This window comes from Acanthochromis polyacanthus, chromosome 11 (assembly GCF_021347895.1).
Source record: "Acanthochromis polyacanthus isolate Apoly-LR-REF ecotype Palm Island chromosome 11, KAUST_Apoly_ChrSc, whole genome shotgun sequence".
Classification (NCBI taxonomy): Eukaryota; Metazoa; Chordata; class Actinopteri; family Pomacentridae; genus Acanthochromis; species Acanthochromis polyacanthus.
The window spans coordinates 12,591,497-12,607,854 of record NC_067123.1 but is presented as its reverse complement, the minus strand read 5'-3'; the positions used below and the strand labels follow the sequence as shown (position 1 = coordinate 12,607,854).

Genomic DNA, 16,358 nt, shown 5'->3' with positions numbered 1-16,358 from the left:
CCATAAGTTTGGAACTAATAGAGCTAGAGCTCTAATTTTTTGCATGGAACGTTGTTTTGTGTCTATCTTCCATCACAAGAAAATGTAGCCAATTTCTAGATGGTGCAGCAACACCCATTATTGAAACCACATGAAATGACCCTTTTATAATTTTTTGGTTAAATGAATAATCAAAGAAATTCCACTCTTGTTCTTTTTGTTTTTATGACTTGTGGTATTTAACTGTGTCAAACTGCAAAGAAGATATTTCTGAGTTATCTCTACTTCTAGTCGTGGTTGTGCTGTTTCCATAGAGGTGCAGGACTTTATATTGCAGTGAAAAATGACCCCACAGTCAGTAAAAAATGTAACAGATACAGAAACTATTTGGAGTTCAGAGGGGTAAGATTCAAAATGATATCCTGAAAGGGACACTTGAACTGAAGGTGAAAAATGAACACACTTTATGCACACTAACTCAGCTTTTAGCCTGCTGCTGAGAACTCTGGGTGAAAGAGGGGATGGATTAGATACATTTGAGGGTTGGTTTTAGGCAGACTTGCTGTTTGTAAGGTTTTTTTTTTAAGATGGACTTGCTGTTTATGTGGTTGGGTGAGACTCACATGTGGTCTGCTGGCTGGTCATGGGGTCGCTGGCCTCCTCTCCATACATGGCGTAAACCGTCACCGTGTACTCGGTGGCTGGAGTTAAACCCTCCAGCTCCACCTCATTCACCGAGTCCGACACCTTCACCTGCACAAACACACACACACACAGCATGAAGGTATTCGCCTTTAGCAAAAAGAAGATGCAGTTGTTTTTCTACCTCTCGTCTTATCTTTTCCATGTATCTCACCCATCTGTCTGTTTATCTACCTTATCATCCATCTCTCTGCATATCTACGCTTCCACTGTATCAACCGCACTCCTGTCCTGACAAGCAGAGAATCAAGCCACGGTTGAATAACATGATTTCTGAATGTGGCTTGTTGCTCTGGCAGGTGGGATTGATCCGGCTCCTCAAAACTATGCGACTCATTCTCTGAGCTGCAACAATCAGCTAACAGGTGGTGGAGATGGTGAAACTTCAGGTATATTTAGAGAACTATGATCATCTCTTTCAGAATTCCCTAAAACTGTCAGGTCATTCCACCTCAATTCATCATTTTTTTTATTTTTTTTTTTTAGTTCAGGCCTGAGCACCTTAAATGTCGGTTATTAAGTAAAACAAGCTTTGGTCACAGGTGTTGTAACTTTTTCTTACAATTATTAAAGCACTATGAGTTGGAAAACCCAGATTTTTCTTTTAGCCCTGTAACAATAATAACTTTTTCTTACAATTATTTAAAGCACTATGAGTTGGAAAACCCAGATTTTTCTTATAGCCCTGTAACAACATTATACAACTCTTCCAGCCGGGACACCATTGGAGTGGTTTCACCATCACACTTGCTTACCAATTGTCCTAATATTGACCATAAATACAAAAAAATGTAATTTCAATAATTTTCTTTCTCATAAAATATGCCTCTGATTTGCAGCATACTCTACATTTTTAAATCTCCTATTGGTGCCAATCACAGGGTAAAAAAGGTTTTCGTTGGTTGGCGGAACATCAGAGTAAACAGAAACAACATTGAGATATTCTGACCAAATTTGTCCCATCATATAACTTGTCTGTTTTATTCTATCAAGGCAGGGATACACCATTGAAAACTAAATGTACATATGAAGGAACCTCCTGAATTTCAGGACTCAAGCTACAGTATTTCTCAAGTTATGACACTTTAAACATTGATCCACAGATTGTTGCAAAGAAAACCACACACAAAAAGAACATCTCCCCATCGTCTTTGAAAATTTTAAACATCAAATAAAATTAACATTTGATCTTCTGGCAGGGAATTTCATCTTTTAGATTATTAGACTAAGTGGTAAAATGGATCAACTGAAATGAAATGGATTGACAGTGATTCAGCATAGTTCACCGCACTAAATTAGAATCCAGCAGAGTTTAATGCAGCAGAATCCTGTAATTACCAGTTGTGGCCCCAGTAGCCACTTTTGCCAGCAAAAGTTACAGAACAGGAGCTTTACATGATGGTAAATTATGGTTTTTAGCATCCTCTTTTCTCTCATGGCCTGGATATTATTGCAACTCTGCAATCGCGTAGGATCTTCCAATTTCTTGAAGGAGTTAGGAGGCTTCCGGTGGAGCCTAAAATGAGGAAACAGAATTATTTTGTCAAGTGGAAAAGAAAAAATCTTATTTGGCAGCTCTGGTTCCTTGCTGCACTCTGTCGGTTTCTCAGATTCTGGTTAAGCTGGTATTTTGAGCATATCATTAATTCAGCTATAAGACAGCTGCTCACACACTTTGGACACACCATCTTTCACAGTCAGCTGTGGATAGATGTAAAAAAAAAAAAAATTCAAAATAAAATCAAATAAAAATCTGGCAGAGTGAGGGTAACAATTGTTTGTCCATCTGCTCATCCCATAAAAAAGCACTTATATTTTGAAGTCTGCTGCCGAAACAGGAGCCACACTCCAAAACTGAAGCACAAAAATTCAGACAGAGGTCAGAACATTGACACAAAAACAAATCCTGCAGATGAAATCAGTCAAGCTCCAGAGATACTGTACTGCTGATTGCACTTAAATGAAATGAAAAGTTCTATTCGACTTGAAAGTATTTACACTTAAATTTGGTCTACAAGTGCAATAAAAGTCTTGTAAGGCACAAATATCCTTGCGCAGGCTACCAGATAAAAACAGAATTGATTTTGGGGTTTTACTTTAAACTACTTTACCTTGAGGCGCCTTAGATCCTCAACAGCAGTTGTGTCTTTACAGTGGAAAAACATTCCTCTTTCAATCAAATGTTTCTCCTTTATTGACACTTAAAAAAAACCTTACGATTTTCATCCTTACAGTGACTTTTGGGTGACCCTAGAGCTCTTGTCATTACAGTTCTTTTTATTTATTTTGCTTGAAATGTAAATTTTGTTTGGTTTTGTTTGGTTTTGTCTGGTATTAGGGCTCAGACTCGGGTGTCTTTTTATGCAGATGATGAGATGTTGTTGGTTTTATCAATCAATGGCCTTCAGTGATGGTTTGCAGTTGAGTGTGAAGCAGCTGGGATGAGATTTAGCACCTCCAAGTCTGAGTTCATGGTTCTAAAGCTGTGGACTGGCTCCTCTTGGGTTGAGGATGAGTTGCTGGCCCAAGAGAAAAAGTTTAAGTATCTCGAGATCTTGTTTGCAAGTGACGGGAAATAAGGTGTAACATGGACCAACGGATTGGTGCCGAACTGGAGAACAAAGGTCTTGATTTACCAGCCAATCTATGCTCCAGCTCTCACTTCTAGTCATGAGCTCTGGGAAATGATTGAAAGAAATATATCACAGATGCAAGCCACCAAAATGATGGGTTTTCTATGTAGAGTGGCTAGACATTAAAGGTAATCTGAGGAGCTCCAAATAGTTATTTAATCTTTGCATGGAAAACAGTCATCTGAGGCGGTTCGGGGTCAGGATGCCTCCTTGGAACCGTGTTTTGGAGACTTTCCATTGAACTCCAACTGGGAGAAGACCCAGAAAGAGAAATCAGAAATCTCTGTAGGGATTACATATCTCATCTGGCCTGGGGGCGCCTCAGAATCCCATAGAAGGAACTGGAAAACACTGATGGCAAGAGTAACATCTGGACTGATCTGCTGAATCTGCTGCCACTGAGACCAAAATCCAGATCAGTGGAAGAAAGTCAATGGATGGAAGTTTTTATCATGTTTTCTATCTATTTTATGCATACATTTTTGTTTTTGCCTTTGTTGCTTTCTAACATGCACAGCAATTTGGTTGTTTTAGGATAAGATGAAACAAGTCTTTATTAATCCCACAGCGGGGAAATTGGCAGCAGTACAGCAGTAAAGGGGATGTTGCAAATGTAGAGGGAACATCAGTAGAAAATATAAATATACAAAGATACGAAACTGTTGTTACACAGATTCTTGCATATGTAGAAATTCAGATATTGTATGGATTTCTGTAGAAGGGAAAAATAATGGTATTGCACATATCTATAAATTGAAAAACAAATGCAAAGATTCTCCATTAACTAGAAAATACTGAAATTGCATATGCTCTTGTAAATGCAGAGAAATTGCTATCAAAAGCAATGCTAAATGTACAAAGTATTCACAACTGGAATGAATACAGTTGGTCTGCATTCAGTAAGACCTACTGCATAAATTTGATTGACATGATTTCCTCTGTAGATAAGCTAAGTTTATTTCCCCCTAATATTACAATATCAACCAGATCAGGTCATCTTGGATTATTATGTAAGTATGGATGGATGGATGCAGAATTGCAAATCTGCAGAACAAGACACTAAATTCTAAATAAAGATCACAATATATACACATCATTAACGGTTAAAGGACTGACCAAGCGATAAAAATCCCAGTGTTTACAAGATATACAATATTTGTATGATGAAAACTGGTGCAGCAGCATGTTTTTCTGTCATTCAGAGTTGAGCTGATGTACAGTGTCAAGATGAATAGTAAGAATGATGTCTGGAAATGAGCTCTGCTGTCTCTATGGTGTGAAGGGTGGATGGACTGTGACAGGAAGCAGTTTGTTCTGTGACCTTCTGATCCTCAGTGACTGAAACATCTCCAGGTTTTGATTGATGATAGTTTTTGTCTTCTGATGAGATCCTTGACCCTGTTGGCTTCTCCAGTGATGTTGCTCTCTGTAAGACCTCCAGCACTCAAGTGCTTGAAGTTCTTATCAACTTTCTATCCCATAATGTCAACAGGTTTAAAGGCAGTTCTTCTAAAACCATACATTTAGGAGCAGATCATTCCTGTTGCCCTGCTTCACAAAGTTGCCCAATGGTTCCCTGTAAGTAGATTCCCATCTCTAATACCACAGGGTTATCAGGAAACTCCTGCAGTTGGTGTATTTCAGGAAGAGTATTAAGACTCCCCAAGTTATGATGTAGGATTTTAGTATTTCTGTCATTTTTCAATATAAATAAACAAAAGTTGAACTGTTTTTTGAGCATCACTACAAAGCCTGACAATCAACCTTTGAAGGTTTTTATTACTCCAAGTTTCACCCCTATAATTTGGATCAAAGATTCAGACCAATGTTAGCATGAACGAATTCCCTGTTTGTTTAAAGTTGGTTTATGATCTCACCGGGTCATTGACAGATCACATTTTAATTTGGAAATTGTGGATAGATGAGCAACACAACTGACTATGAGAAGTTGATAAACCAATCAGGTGAGCTAATAGGTAAGTGTTTGTATTAAGTATACCTTCTTAACCCTCAGTTTCTGTCACATATTTACTCACTGTGGGATGATTATTCAACGCAAGAAAATGTTCTGTACCTCTATGGAAACAGAATGACCATGACTGGAAGTAGAGAGAATTAAGAAATATCTGTCTTCTGTGCAGAATGGCATAGTTATTATGTCACAAATGATCAAAAAAAAGAAAGAAAAAAAACACCAAAAAAAAAAAAACAAGAAAAACAAAAGTTGAATTTCTATATATTTTTGTTGTGTGTTCTGGTGTAAAGTTTAGATTTTTTTTTACCAAATCAAAAGTTCAACGACTATAGAAAAGTTAAAAATTCATCAGACATTTAATTTTTTGTGCACTATGGTACAGCAGTTAATATGTCTTAAGCACTTTTTTTAAAGTTGACTTTCTTGGATGTTTTTACATAAAACAAATGCTTGGTTCTCCCAGGTATACTGGGAAATATGTTGGCTCAACTTGCTGTATTTTACATCTTAAAACTTTAATTTGTTTCCATACCTGTCTCCTCTCTATTCTGTGTAAACACTGTCTGAAAAAAAGTCAGTGACTTTGGTCACGACTCAGTCAGTCATGGCTTCCTTGTTGCGCAAAGGAGATCAGAATTTTTTTTTTTAGCATGATTCTTAAAGTGATTTTGATGAAGGTTTTAGGCTTAGACTTGACTCATTGTGTAGACAAAGCCGACAGTCATGATAAGTCCAAGAACTGTCGGAATTCTGATAATCCTTCGATTCTTTCTGTTTTCACTGCGTCTTGCTGTGATATGTGGTGTAATTTTTGAAAAATATCAGAAGATGTGAAACTAAAATCTTCATTTCTGACTTCTGAGAGGAAACTTTCTGAACAGAGTTCAGCACAGTAAATGTTTCTGAAATTATGAGTTGGACTGAAGTGTTGAAAAAAGTTTCTATCTCACACACTATGCTTGTCACTTCGCTTTTTGTTGCAGAGAATCCATTTTCTGAGTCTCCCTCTGGCTGTTCATTTCTTTTAATTTATGTGCTCCCTCTCTTTCTTGGGTTCAATCTGTTTTGCATCTGTCAAGACTTCTGCATCAGTTTGGGTGAAAGCTGTGCTGATTTGGACTCAGGCTTTGGCCCGTTCAAGTCTCTTCGTGGCCTGTGAGTGGAATCCACGAGCCGACCAAGCCAAGTCCGGCTCCGGCAGCATTTCCTCAGAGCCAGGTTTATCTTCCGCACTGGAAAGCTTCCATCACGATTCTGAAATCCTTCCTAAATTGTTTTTATTTATCTCTGCCTGGAGGGGAATGTGACGGCAGGCGTAATGAGGTCTAATGGGAGAGGCAGGGATGTGGACAACTGGCTGTGCCCTTCATATCTCCAATCTTCCCCATCTTCTTTAACCACTGAATCTACCTGCCAAGGAGCTGCACGTTTTAATCTTTGTCTGATAATCTTTATGTTCTCTTACCTGCTGATTCGTGTATCAGTATGTTTGTCAGGGCTCCCTCCTCACCCCCGTCCTTCCCACCTGACATCCCCAGTGCCCCCTTTTCCCATCTGTTCCTGTTCCTTGCCCTGTCTGCCTTGCTGTCTCCCATCCGCTCCTCTGCCCTGTCTCTCCCCCTGCAGCTCGGTGCCTGAGTGGAGTCTAGCTTCCCAGCTGACTCCACTCAGGCAATCAACCACCTCTACGACGCCCAGACAGCTGAGGGACATCATTCTGATTACACACCTCTGCAATAAGAACCGGCTCATCCTTCCACTCCCTGCCAGATTGTTGAACAAAGACACTACAGTCAGTTCGCTCTCTAGCCTCCTGCAAAATCTGTTAAGTTTACCAGTTTTCTTAGGTTGTTTTCTCCTGTTCCTCGCCCACAGCTCGGCTGTCCGGGATCCCCGCCATCCTCCTTCCCCTCTGGCTCTCCCCAACCCAGTCATCACCGGTTTCCCCCTCCTGGACCCCCCTGTTCCTGCCTGGACCCCTTCTGTCCCTGCCTGGATCCCCCCCCCCCCGTTCCTGGCCAAAACCCCCCACTACACCAGCCACTCCCCACTCCTGCACCCTGGATTTCCCCCCACCGAGCCACAATTCACCCCAAACAATAAAGCACCTTCATTCCAGCCTTGGTAGTGTGGCTCTCTGCTCGGGTCCAACCCGCTCGTTCGTGACAATGTTATTGTCTCTTTTCTGAATCAATTTCAGTTTAATAAAATGTCTTGCTGGTAGTTTTTCTTTATGTTCGCTGCTAATTGGTTAGTTTTTCAAAGTAAAGCACTGTAATTCCAAATTTCTTGAGACAAAAAGCTGAAAGTTTGCTCAGAATCCATCATGCTGTTTCTTTCATTGCACCGAGAAGCTTTCAAAGTGACATTTTCTCTATCATTACGTGATTGCCAAATAAAAGCAGTTAACTTTGGCCACCGAGTGCATTTCTTCTTCTGCTTTACCTCTGCTCTCATCTCTGTTGCATCTCCCTCACTGAACCACAAAACGGCTGATGAAGGTGTTTCGATATGCAGAATATGTAGGAAAATAACAGAAACGCAACATGAAAGTGGACTCGTACTTTGAAGCCACTCAATTACAATTACAAAGGCATCTAAGAAGGTCAGCTTTATTACTCTGAATGCCAATTAACAGCCTGTGTCAGCTCTGACAGTGGCCACCTTCGCCTTTCAACAAGCCAAAAAATCCAAAGAGAAAACTACTGAGCAAAACTGCAGAAAAATGAGATGAAAAAAAGTTTCTGTTCTGCAAATGTCTTAAAACTCTATGTTGTTTGATTTTCCTCCGAAGGTGAAAAGAGAAGTTGTGAGATTTAACCGGATGTTACCACACTGCTAATCACTTTCACAACAAATTTTTTTTGGAGGCTATTGTTGACATTTTTTTTATCCTTATTCACTCAAAGCAAAGAGCAGAAAACAGCATGTTAATGATGAATCTCAGTTTATTTGGCGTATTTCTCTTTAATGAGGCTCCAAGGGTCATGAAAACTTTGTACCTCCGTTGTAGAGATTTGGGGAAACAGAATCAATCAGCATTGAGGCCTCTGCAGCTTCCCAAAGACAGCACTGTTGAGCATGAATCATTTCAAATGTTTTTAGTCTGACTGCATTAAATACAGAAATCAGGCACTTGGAACAGAGATTTTGTGCCATCTTTTACTGAGCCGAGCATCTTTCCTCCAGCTAATGTTGGCATAGTGAAGCATTGTCACCAGGATGTTTATTAGAACTGCAGATTCACCAGTTCCACAGCTAGGATTCCTCACATCCAATGGAGGTTTTCTCAGTCTGAAATCAACACGTTCCACTATTTGCAGCAGCAATTTTCCTCATCAGTGTGTAGCAGAACAGTGAACGCAGACCCATCACCAGTTTCCAGAGAGACACCACCTTTCAGCACATCCAACCAAACCAGCATGTACAGAAGACTATCCCCAGATGAAGACACCTAATCCATTTAGCAAAATGTCTGTTCCAGGAGGCTAATTTCTTTGTTTCACTTCGGTCAGACTGAAAGGAGAGGTTAGGCTACTCACTGCAAGTAGGACATTGTGTGGGGAACATTCATTTTACATATCTATTAAACTATCATGTTTTATTGCTTTCTGCTTATTACTTATAATCATTTTAATTACTCTTTTGCTTATCAATTACAGTCATCATTTTATTACTTTTTTACTTATCACTTAAAATCATCATTTTAATTACTTTTTACTTATTGCTTATGATCATCATTTTATCACTTTTACTTACAATCATCATATTAATTACTTTTGCTTATTACTCATGATCATCATGTTATTACTTTTATTCATTACTTACAATCATCATTTAATTACTCTTTTACTTATTACTTATATTCATCATTAACCTTCGTTGATCATATTATGTGTGCTTGCAACTTGTATTAACCCTATAATCAAATGTAATAAAGTGCTTATGAATGCATGTTTGAGTTCTAGCTCATAACCTGGAAAAGTGTTGATCTAAGCAGGTTGTGCAAGTTTCAACATCTAACTTAAAGGAAAGTGTGTTTAAGGTAAATGCTTGATGCTCCACTTGACTAAAGGCTTGTGGTTACAACTGACCTTTCAAAGAGCTGAGGGGAAAACTCTCCCCCTCGCTTCAAAACTAACAAACTGAAATAAGAATAGCATGTAGGATGGCAGTTTAGTGTGGACAGGTGACAGTTTTAAAATTAAAAATAAAGAACATCCGTTAAAACTATGCAATACCTGGAAGAAAGAGGGGGGTCTGTGGTTACAGAGATGTGCAACTTGTCACGTACTCACAGAGGACAGAGACAGGGCAAAAGGTTCAAACAACAGCTAGATGTTTAAACAAGAATAAAAGTTAAAGTATTAAACCATAAAACAATATTGGGGAATTAAGATTAAAATATAATGTTCATAAGAAAAATACTTAAAAGAAAATGTAATCAACAATGTCTTAAATTAACAGTAAATTGGGGACAGGCATAGAAATCTTATATTAACCTATGAGGATCCTAGATTAAAATAGGGATAAAATCAGATTAATCTGCCTTATACAAATAATTAAATTATTGATATTGTTGTACTATTATTAAATATAAATTTAATAAGCTGAATTAATAAAACTCAAAGCTCAGCATAAATTGAGCAAGAAGCTCAGACCTGTTGTCTGCAGAGAGCTGAGTTGTAGTCTGTGTAAAGCTCACAGGAAGTCACACCTCAGGCAGGCACATACACACACATGCAAAGTACTCTCAATACAGGGTGAAGACGGCTGTGGTTGGACGAAGACTGAAGACATCCGGCAGTGTGAACCAATCAGAAGACAACAGCTTCTTAGTTAAAAACTCATGTAATAGTTTAGAATTCGCTCTTTGTTGTGAACAGCTGCATGCAGAGGAATATTGTCTTAGTTTTAAGCCAGATCTGATGTCAGCTAGATCAACATAGAGTCTGCATGCATGCATTTCTGTACTATCCAATGCGTTTTTACTAAATATTCTTAAATGAATATTTTGACTCTGAGTCATCCTTGTCTCCGAGTGTTTTTTCCCTCATTAACAGTACCAAAGAATCCGCTCTGACAATTGAAAACTAAAGATGTTGAGCCAAAGTGTTTCCAATTCAGAAACAAAATTTCTTTGGAAGTCTGCACACAGCTCATGCTAATCGTCCTGCTGGACATCACTCACAAGCTGTTTTGTGCAACTTTCGGTGTCTCTACAGCAGGTTTCCAGAGGGCAAAGTTAGCATGAAACTTTGAACTACAAGAGCCACATTAACCGTCTGAACCCTAACCCCTGATGGCAGGTTTTAAAGGCCTATTTTCCGTTTTTTTTTAAATGCCAAGATTGCCTAATTTATCAGTCAGAAACTGCAAAAACTGACAGTTCTTCAACTACTCATCTGATACTGTTAGAAAAACTAATCTAAGCTTAAAATCATGATATTTCATCAAAATCATTTCATTCTAAACATTTATTTTTTCAAGAAAATACCAAAAATGTATTATTTCCTTGAACAAGATTTTGTAAGACTAAAAATTCTGCACTCTTCTGTCCAACCATGAAGCTATTAAAGACTCAGCAGTGATGAACAATCACATTAAAAAAATAAAAAAAAAATCAAAGACTAGAAGTTCTTGATCCACATTGAAGTTTTGACTCGCAGTCATCTAATTTACTTAACCCCAAAACCCACTGGTGGCTTAGGCATGATCAGGGGTGGATCTAGCGAGGTGGCACAGGGTGGCAAATGCCACCCCGAGAAGATGCCTTGCCACCCCGGCTGCCACCCCAGTCCTGAACGATCTAATTCAAAAATATGTATATGAAAGTTTGTGGCCGGCCGGAAAGAGCGAAAGTCCAGAAAGGACACCAGTTAGGATGGGTTATACCACACGGTAATATAACTGTGCACAATGCATTAAACGCCAATACTGTCTACGTTCACATGAACTGTTTGTTTGCGAGACGAGCCATGGTTTGCTGTGAGCCTGGGCCTTGCTAATTTTCACTTATGTAGCGAGTTAACGTTAGAGATGGAGGGAGAGGGGGGATCCACTGTGAAGGTTTTTTTTGTGTGTGTACTTTTTGGTAATTACAACCTGTGGTTCTGACAACAGACTGTAAGTCAAAAGAAATCACACATTGACTCAGACTTCACATGACATTAAAGTGCAACTAAACCCCCAGTCACAGCAGGTTTCTATGCACTGTTTGAAAACTACATCCTGCTTGCTTAATCCTGGTTTTTAGAAATTTGGTGCCAAGGTCATAATAGCACCAACACTGATGTGTTTCACCATAGTACAGTCATATCATTTAGTTTACAGCTCTAAAAATGTTTACATGTTAAGAACCTCTTTAAGCTTTAATTTGTCCACATCAGATTGTATCATAGTTAGTAATGAAGATTATCAAAGGAAAAACATAGTGAAGTCAGTGTGAATCTTGTAGGAGACAGTAAAGAATGAAGAGGAAGGGAACCACCACCAGCTTTTCCCAGCCTAAAAGAATAGAGGAGGAAGAACATCCCAGAGAGGAGATGGAGGAAGAGTTCAGAGAGAGAAATGAAGGCATGCAGAGCTCAGACAGAGAAAGGTAAACCAGAGACTATCTCTGGTTCACATGGTATGAATATTGCTTTAGTATTATACACACGTGGACAAAAATGTTGGTACCCCTCAGTTAAAGAAGGAAAAACCCACAATTCTCACTGAAATCACTTGAAACTCACAAAAGTAACAATAAATAAAAAAATTTTGAAAATTAAATAATCAAAATCAGCCATCACTTTTGAATTGTTGATTAACATAATTATTTAAAAAAACAAACTAATGAAATAGGGCTGGACAAAAATGATGGTACCCATAACTTAATATTTTGTTGCACAACCTTTTGAGGCAATCACTGCAATTAAACGATTTCTGTATTTGTCAATGAGCGTTCTGCAGCTGTCAACAGGTATTTTGGCCCACTCCTCATGAGCAAACAGCTCCAGTTGTCTCAGGTTTGATGGGTGTCTTCTCCAAATGGCATGTTTCAGCTCCTTCCACATATGTTCAATGGGATTCAGATCTGGGCTCATAGAAGGCCACTTTAGAATAGTCCAACGCTTTTCTCTCAGCCATTCTTGGGTGTTTTTGGCTGTGTGTTTTGGATCGTTGTCCTGTTGGAAGACCCATGACCTGCGACTGAGACCAAGCTTTCTGACACTAGGCAGCACATTTCTCTCCAGAATGCCTTGATAGTCTTCACATTTCATCGTACCTTGCACACTTTCAAGACACCCTGTGCCAGATGCAGCAAAGCAGCCCCAAAACATTACTGAGCCTCCTCCATGTTTCACCGTAGGGACAGTGTTCTTTTCTTCGTATGCTTGGTTTTTGAGTCTATGAACATAGAGTGGATGTGCCTTACAAAAAAGCTCCAGTTTGGTCTCATCTGTCCAAAGGACATTCTCCCAGAAGCTTTGTGGCTTGTCAACATGCACTTTTGCAAATTCCAGTCTCGCTTTTTTATGAGTTTTTTTCAGCAGTGGTGTCCTCCTTGGTCGTCTCCCATGAAGTCCACATTGGCTCAAACGACGACGAATGGTGCGATCTGACACTGATGTACCTTGGCCTTGGAGTTCACCTTTAATTTCTTTGGAGGTTGCTCTGGGCTCTTTGGCTACAATTCCAACGATCCGTCTCTTCAATTTGTCATCAATTTTCCTCTTGCGGCCACGTCCAGGGAGGTTGGCTACTGTCCCGTGGGTCTTATACAATATTGTACAATGACAATAATAATATACAACCTTTTTGGACAAAATATTATCTGACGTAGTTCATCTTTTAATTTTAAGATAATAAGTAGATCCTGAATTCTTAAGAATATCCAAGTATTGGATTATAGAATTATTGTAAGAAATGTCCAAAATAAAGAGCATCAGAAAATAAAGCACAAATCTAAGACAATAAATAAAATTATCTGGACTCTGATTGATGAGTTGATAATGTAATCATTGTGGCAGGTCTACCATAAGCATAGATCACACAAATGCAGATTTCCCATTGTCTAGTCTTAGTGTCAGCCGGCTGACAAATACAAATTATATTTACTTATTTACATACTTAGTTTGACAATGCCTGCTGGCTGCCAGTCTATACACACACAGCTTGAAACAAACATATATATATACAGTGCCTTGTGAAAGTATTTGGCCCCCTTGAACTTTTCAACCTTTCGCCACATTTCAGGCTTCAAACATAAAGATATAAAATTTAAATTTTTTGTCAAGAATCAACAACAAGTGGGACACAATCGTGAAGTGGAATGGAATTTATTGGATATTTTACACTTGTTTAACAAATAAAAAACTGAAAAGTGGGGCGTGCAATATTATTCGGCCCCTTTACTTTCAGTGCAGCAAACTCACTCCAGAAGTTCAGTGAGGATCTCTGAATGATCCAATGTTGTCCTAAATGACTGATGATGATAAATAGAATCCACCTGTGTGTAATCAAGTCTCCGTATAAATGCACCTGCTCTGTGATAGTCTCAGGGTTCTGTTTAAAGTGCAGAGAGCATCATGAAGACCAAGGAACACAGCAGGCAGGTCCGAGATACTGTTGTGGAGAAGTTTAAAGCCGGATTTGGATACAAAAAGATTTCCCAAGCTTTAAACATCTCAAGGAGCACTGTGCAAGCAATCATATTGAAATGGAAGGAGTATCAGACCAATGCAAATCTACCAAGACCCGCCCGTCCCTCTAAACTTTCACCTCCAACAAGGAGAAGACTGATCAGAGATGCAGCCAAGAGGCCCATGATCACTCTGGATGAACTGCAGAGATCTACAGCTGAGGTGGGAGAGTCTGTCCATAGGACAACAATCAGTCGTACACTGCACAAATATGGCCTTTATGGAAGAGTGGCAAGAAGAAAGCCATTTCTCAAAGATATCCATAAAAAGTCTTGTTTAAAGTTTGCCACAAGCCACCTGGGAGACACACCAAACATGTGGAAGAAGGTGCTCTGGTCAGATGAAACCAAAATCGAACTTTTTGGCCACAATGCAAAACCATATGTTTGGCGTAAAAGCAACACAGCTCATCACCCTGAACACACCATCCCCACTGTCAAACATGGTGGTGGCAGCCTCATGGTTTGGGCCTGCTTTTCTTCAGCAGGGACAGGGAAGATGGTTAAAATTGATGGGAAGATGAATGGAGCCAAATACAGGACCATTCTGGAAGAAAACCTGTTGGAGTCTGCAAAATACCTGAGACTGGGACGGAGATTTATCTTCCAACAGGACAATGATCCAAAACATAAAGCCAAATCTACAATGGAATGGTTCACAAATAAACATATCCAGGTGTTAGAATGGCCAAGTCAAAGTCCAGACCTGAATCCAATCGAGAATCTGTGGGCAGAGCTGAAGGCTGCTGTTCACAAACGCTCTCCATCCAACCTCACTGAGCTCCAGCTGTTTTGCAAGGAAGAATGGGCAAGAATTTCAGTCTCTCGATGTGCAAAACTGATAGAGACATACCCCAAGCGACTTGCAGCTGTAATTGCAGCAAAAGGTGGCGCTACAAAGTATTAATGCAAGGGGGCCGAATAATATTGCACGCCCCACTTTTCAGGTTTTTATTTGTTAAAAAAGTTTAAAATATCCAATAAATTTCGTTCCACTTCACGATTGTGTCCCACTTGTTGTTGATTCTTGACAAAAAATTAAAATTTTATATCTTTATGTTTGACGCCTGAAATGTGGCGAAAGGTTGAAAAGTTCAAGGGGGCCGAATACTTTCACAAGGCACTGTATATATATATATATATACACACACACACACACACACACACACACACACACACACACACACACACACACACACACACACACACACACACACACACACACACACACACGTCTGCCACCCCTTTGCCACTTCATTTTTCTCTAGATCCGCCCCTGGGCATGATAATTTTTTTAAAATGTCAAAATCACAACAATTATTTCAAGCCAGAAACTACATAAACTATCTTTGTATTTATGGGCGACTTTCAAAAAAAATGCTGTACAAAATGAAAAAAATCTGCTCTCCTCACCACAACTGTACAGCCTTCAGTGGCTCAGCTGCTACCCATACATAACGAAAATTCAGTGACTTTTCGGTTTAACTGCAGACAGTGTTTAACCACAGAAGAGACAAGTACAGTGGGTACAATAAGTATTCGAACACCCTGCGATTTTGCAAGTCCTCCCACTTAGAAATCATGGAGGGGTCTGAAATTTTCATCGTAGGTGCATGTCCACTGTGAGAGACATAATCTAAAAAAAAATCCAGAAATCACAGTGTATGATTTTTTAACAATTTATTTGTATGATACTGCTGCAAATAAGTATTTGAACACCTGAGAAAATCAATGTTAATATTTGGTACAGTTGCCTTTGTTTGCAATAACAGAGGTCAAACGTTTCCTGTAATCTTTCACCAGGTTTACACACACTGCAGCAGGGATTTTGCCCCACTCCTCCACACAGATCTTCTCTAGATCAGTCAGGTTGCTGGGCTGTCGCTAAGAAACACGGAGTTTGAGCTCCCTCCAAAGATTTTCTATTGGGTTTAGGTCTGGAGACTGGCTAGGCCACTCCAGAACCTTGATATGCTTCTTACGAAGCCACTCCTTGGTTATCCTGGCTGTGTGCTTCGGGTCATTGTCACGTTGGAAGACCCAGCCATGACCCATCTTCAATTCTCTAACTGAGGGAAGGAGGTTGTTCCCCAAAATCTGGCAATACATGGCCCCGCTCATCCTCTCCTTAATACAGTGCAGTCGTCCAGTCCCATGAGCAGAAAAACACCCCCAAAGCATGATGCTACCACCCCCATGCTTCACAGTAGGGATGGTGTTCTTGGGATGGTACTCATCATTCTTCTTCCTCCAAACACGACGAGTGGAATTAAGACCAAATAGTTCCATTTTGGTCTCATCTGACCACATGACTTTCTCCCATGACTCCTCTGGATCATTCAAATGGTCATTGGCAAACTTAAGACGGGCCTGGACATGTGCC

At 39.6% G+C, this 16,358-nt stretch overlaps 1 protein-coding gene across 3 annotated transcripts in view; it reads right to left on the bottom strand.

The window, feature by feature from the left end:
* The window catches only part of LOC110966091 (collagen alpha-1(XIV) chain-like), a 332,534-nt gene that overhangs the window by 199,467 nt on the left and 116,709 nt on the right, over positions 1–16,358 (bottom strand). For all 3 annotated transcript variants that reach the window (XM_051955093.1, XM_051955095.1, XM_051955094.1), the window contains one exon: positions 603–732. In XM_051955093.1, the coding sequence (XP_051811053.1) occupies positions 603–732 (130 nt within the window). The remainder of the gene's footprint in view (positions 1–602; positions 733–16,358) is intronic.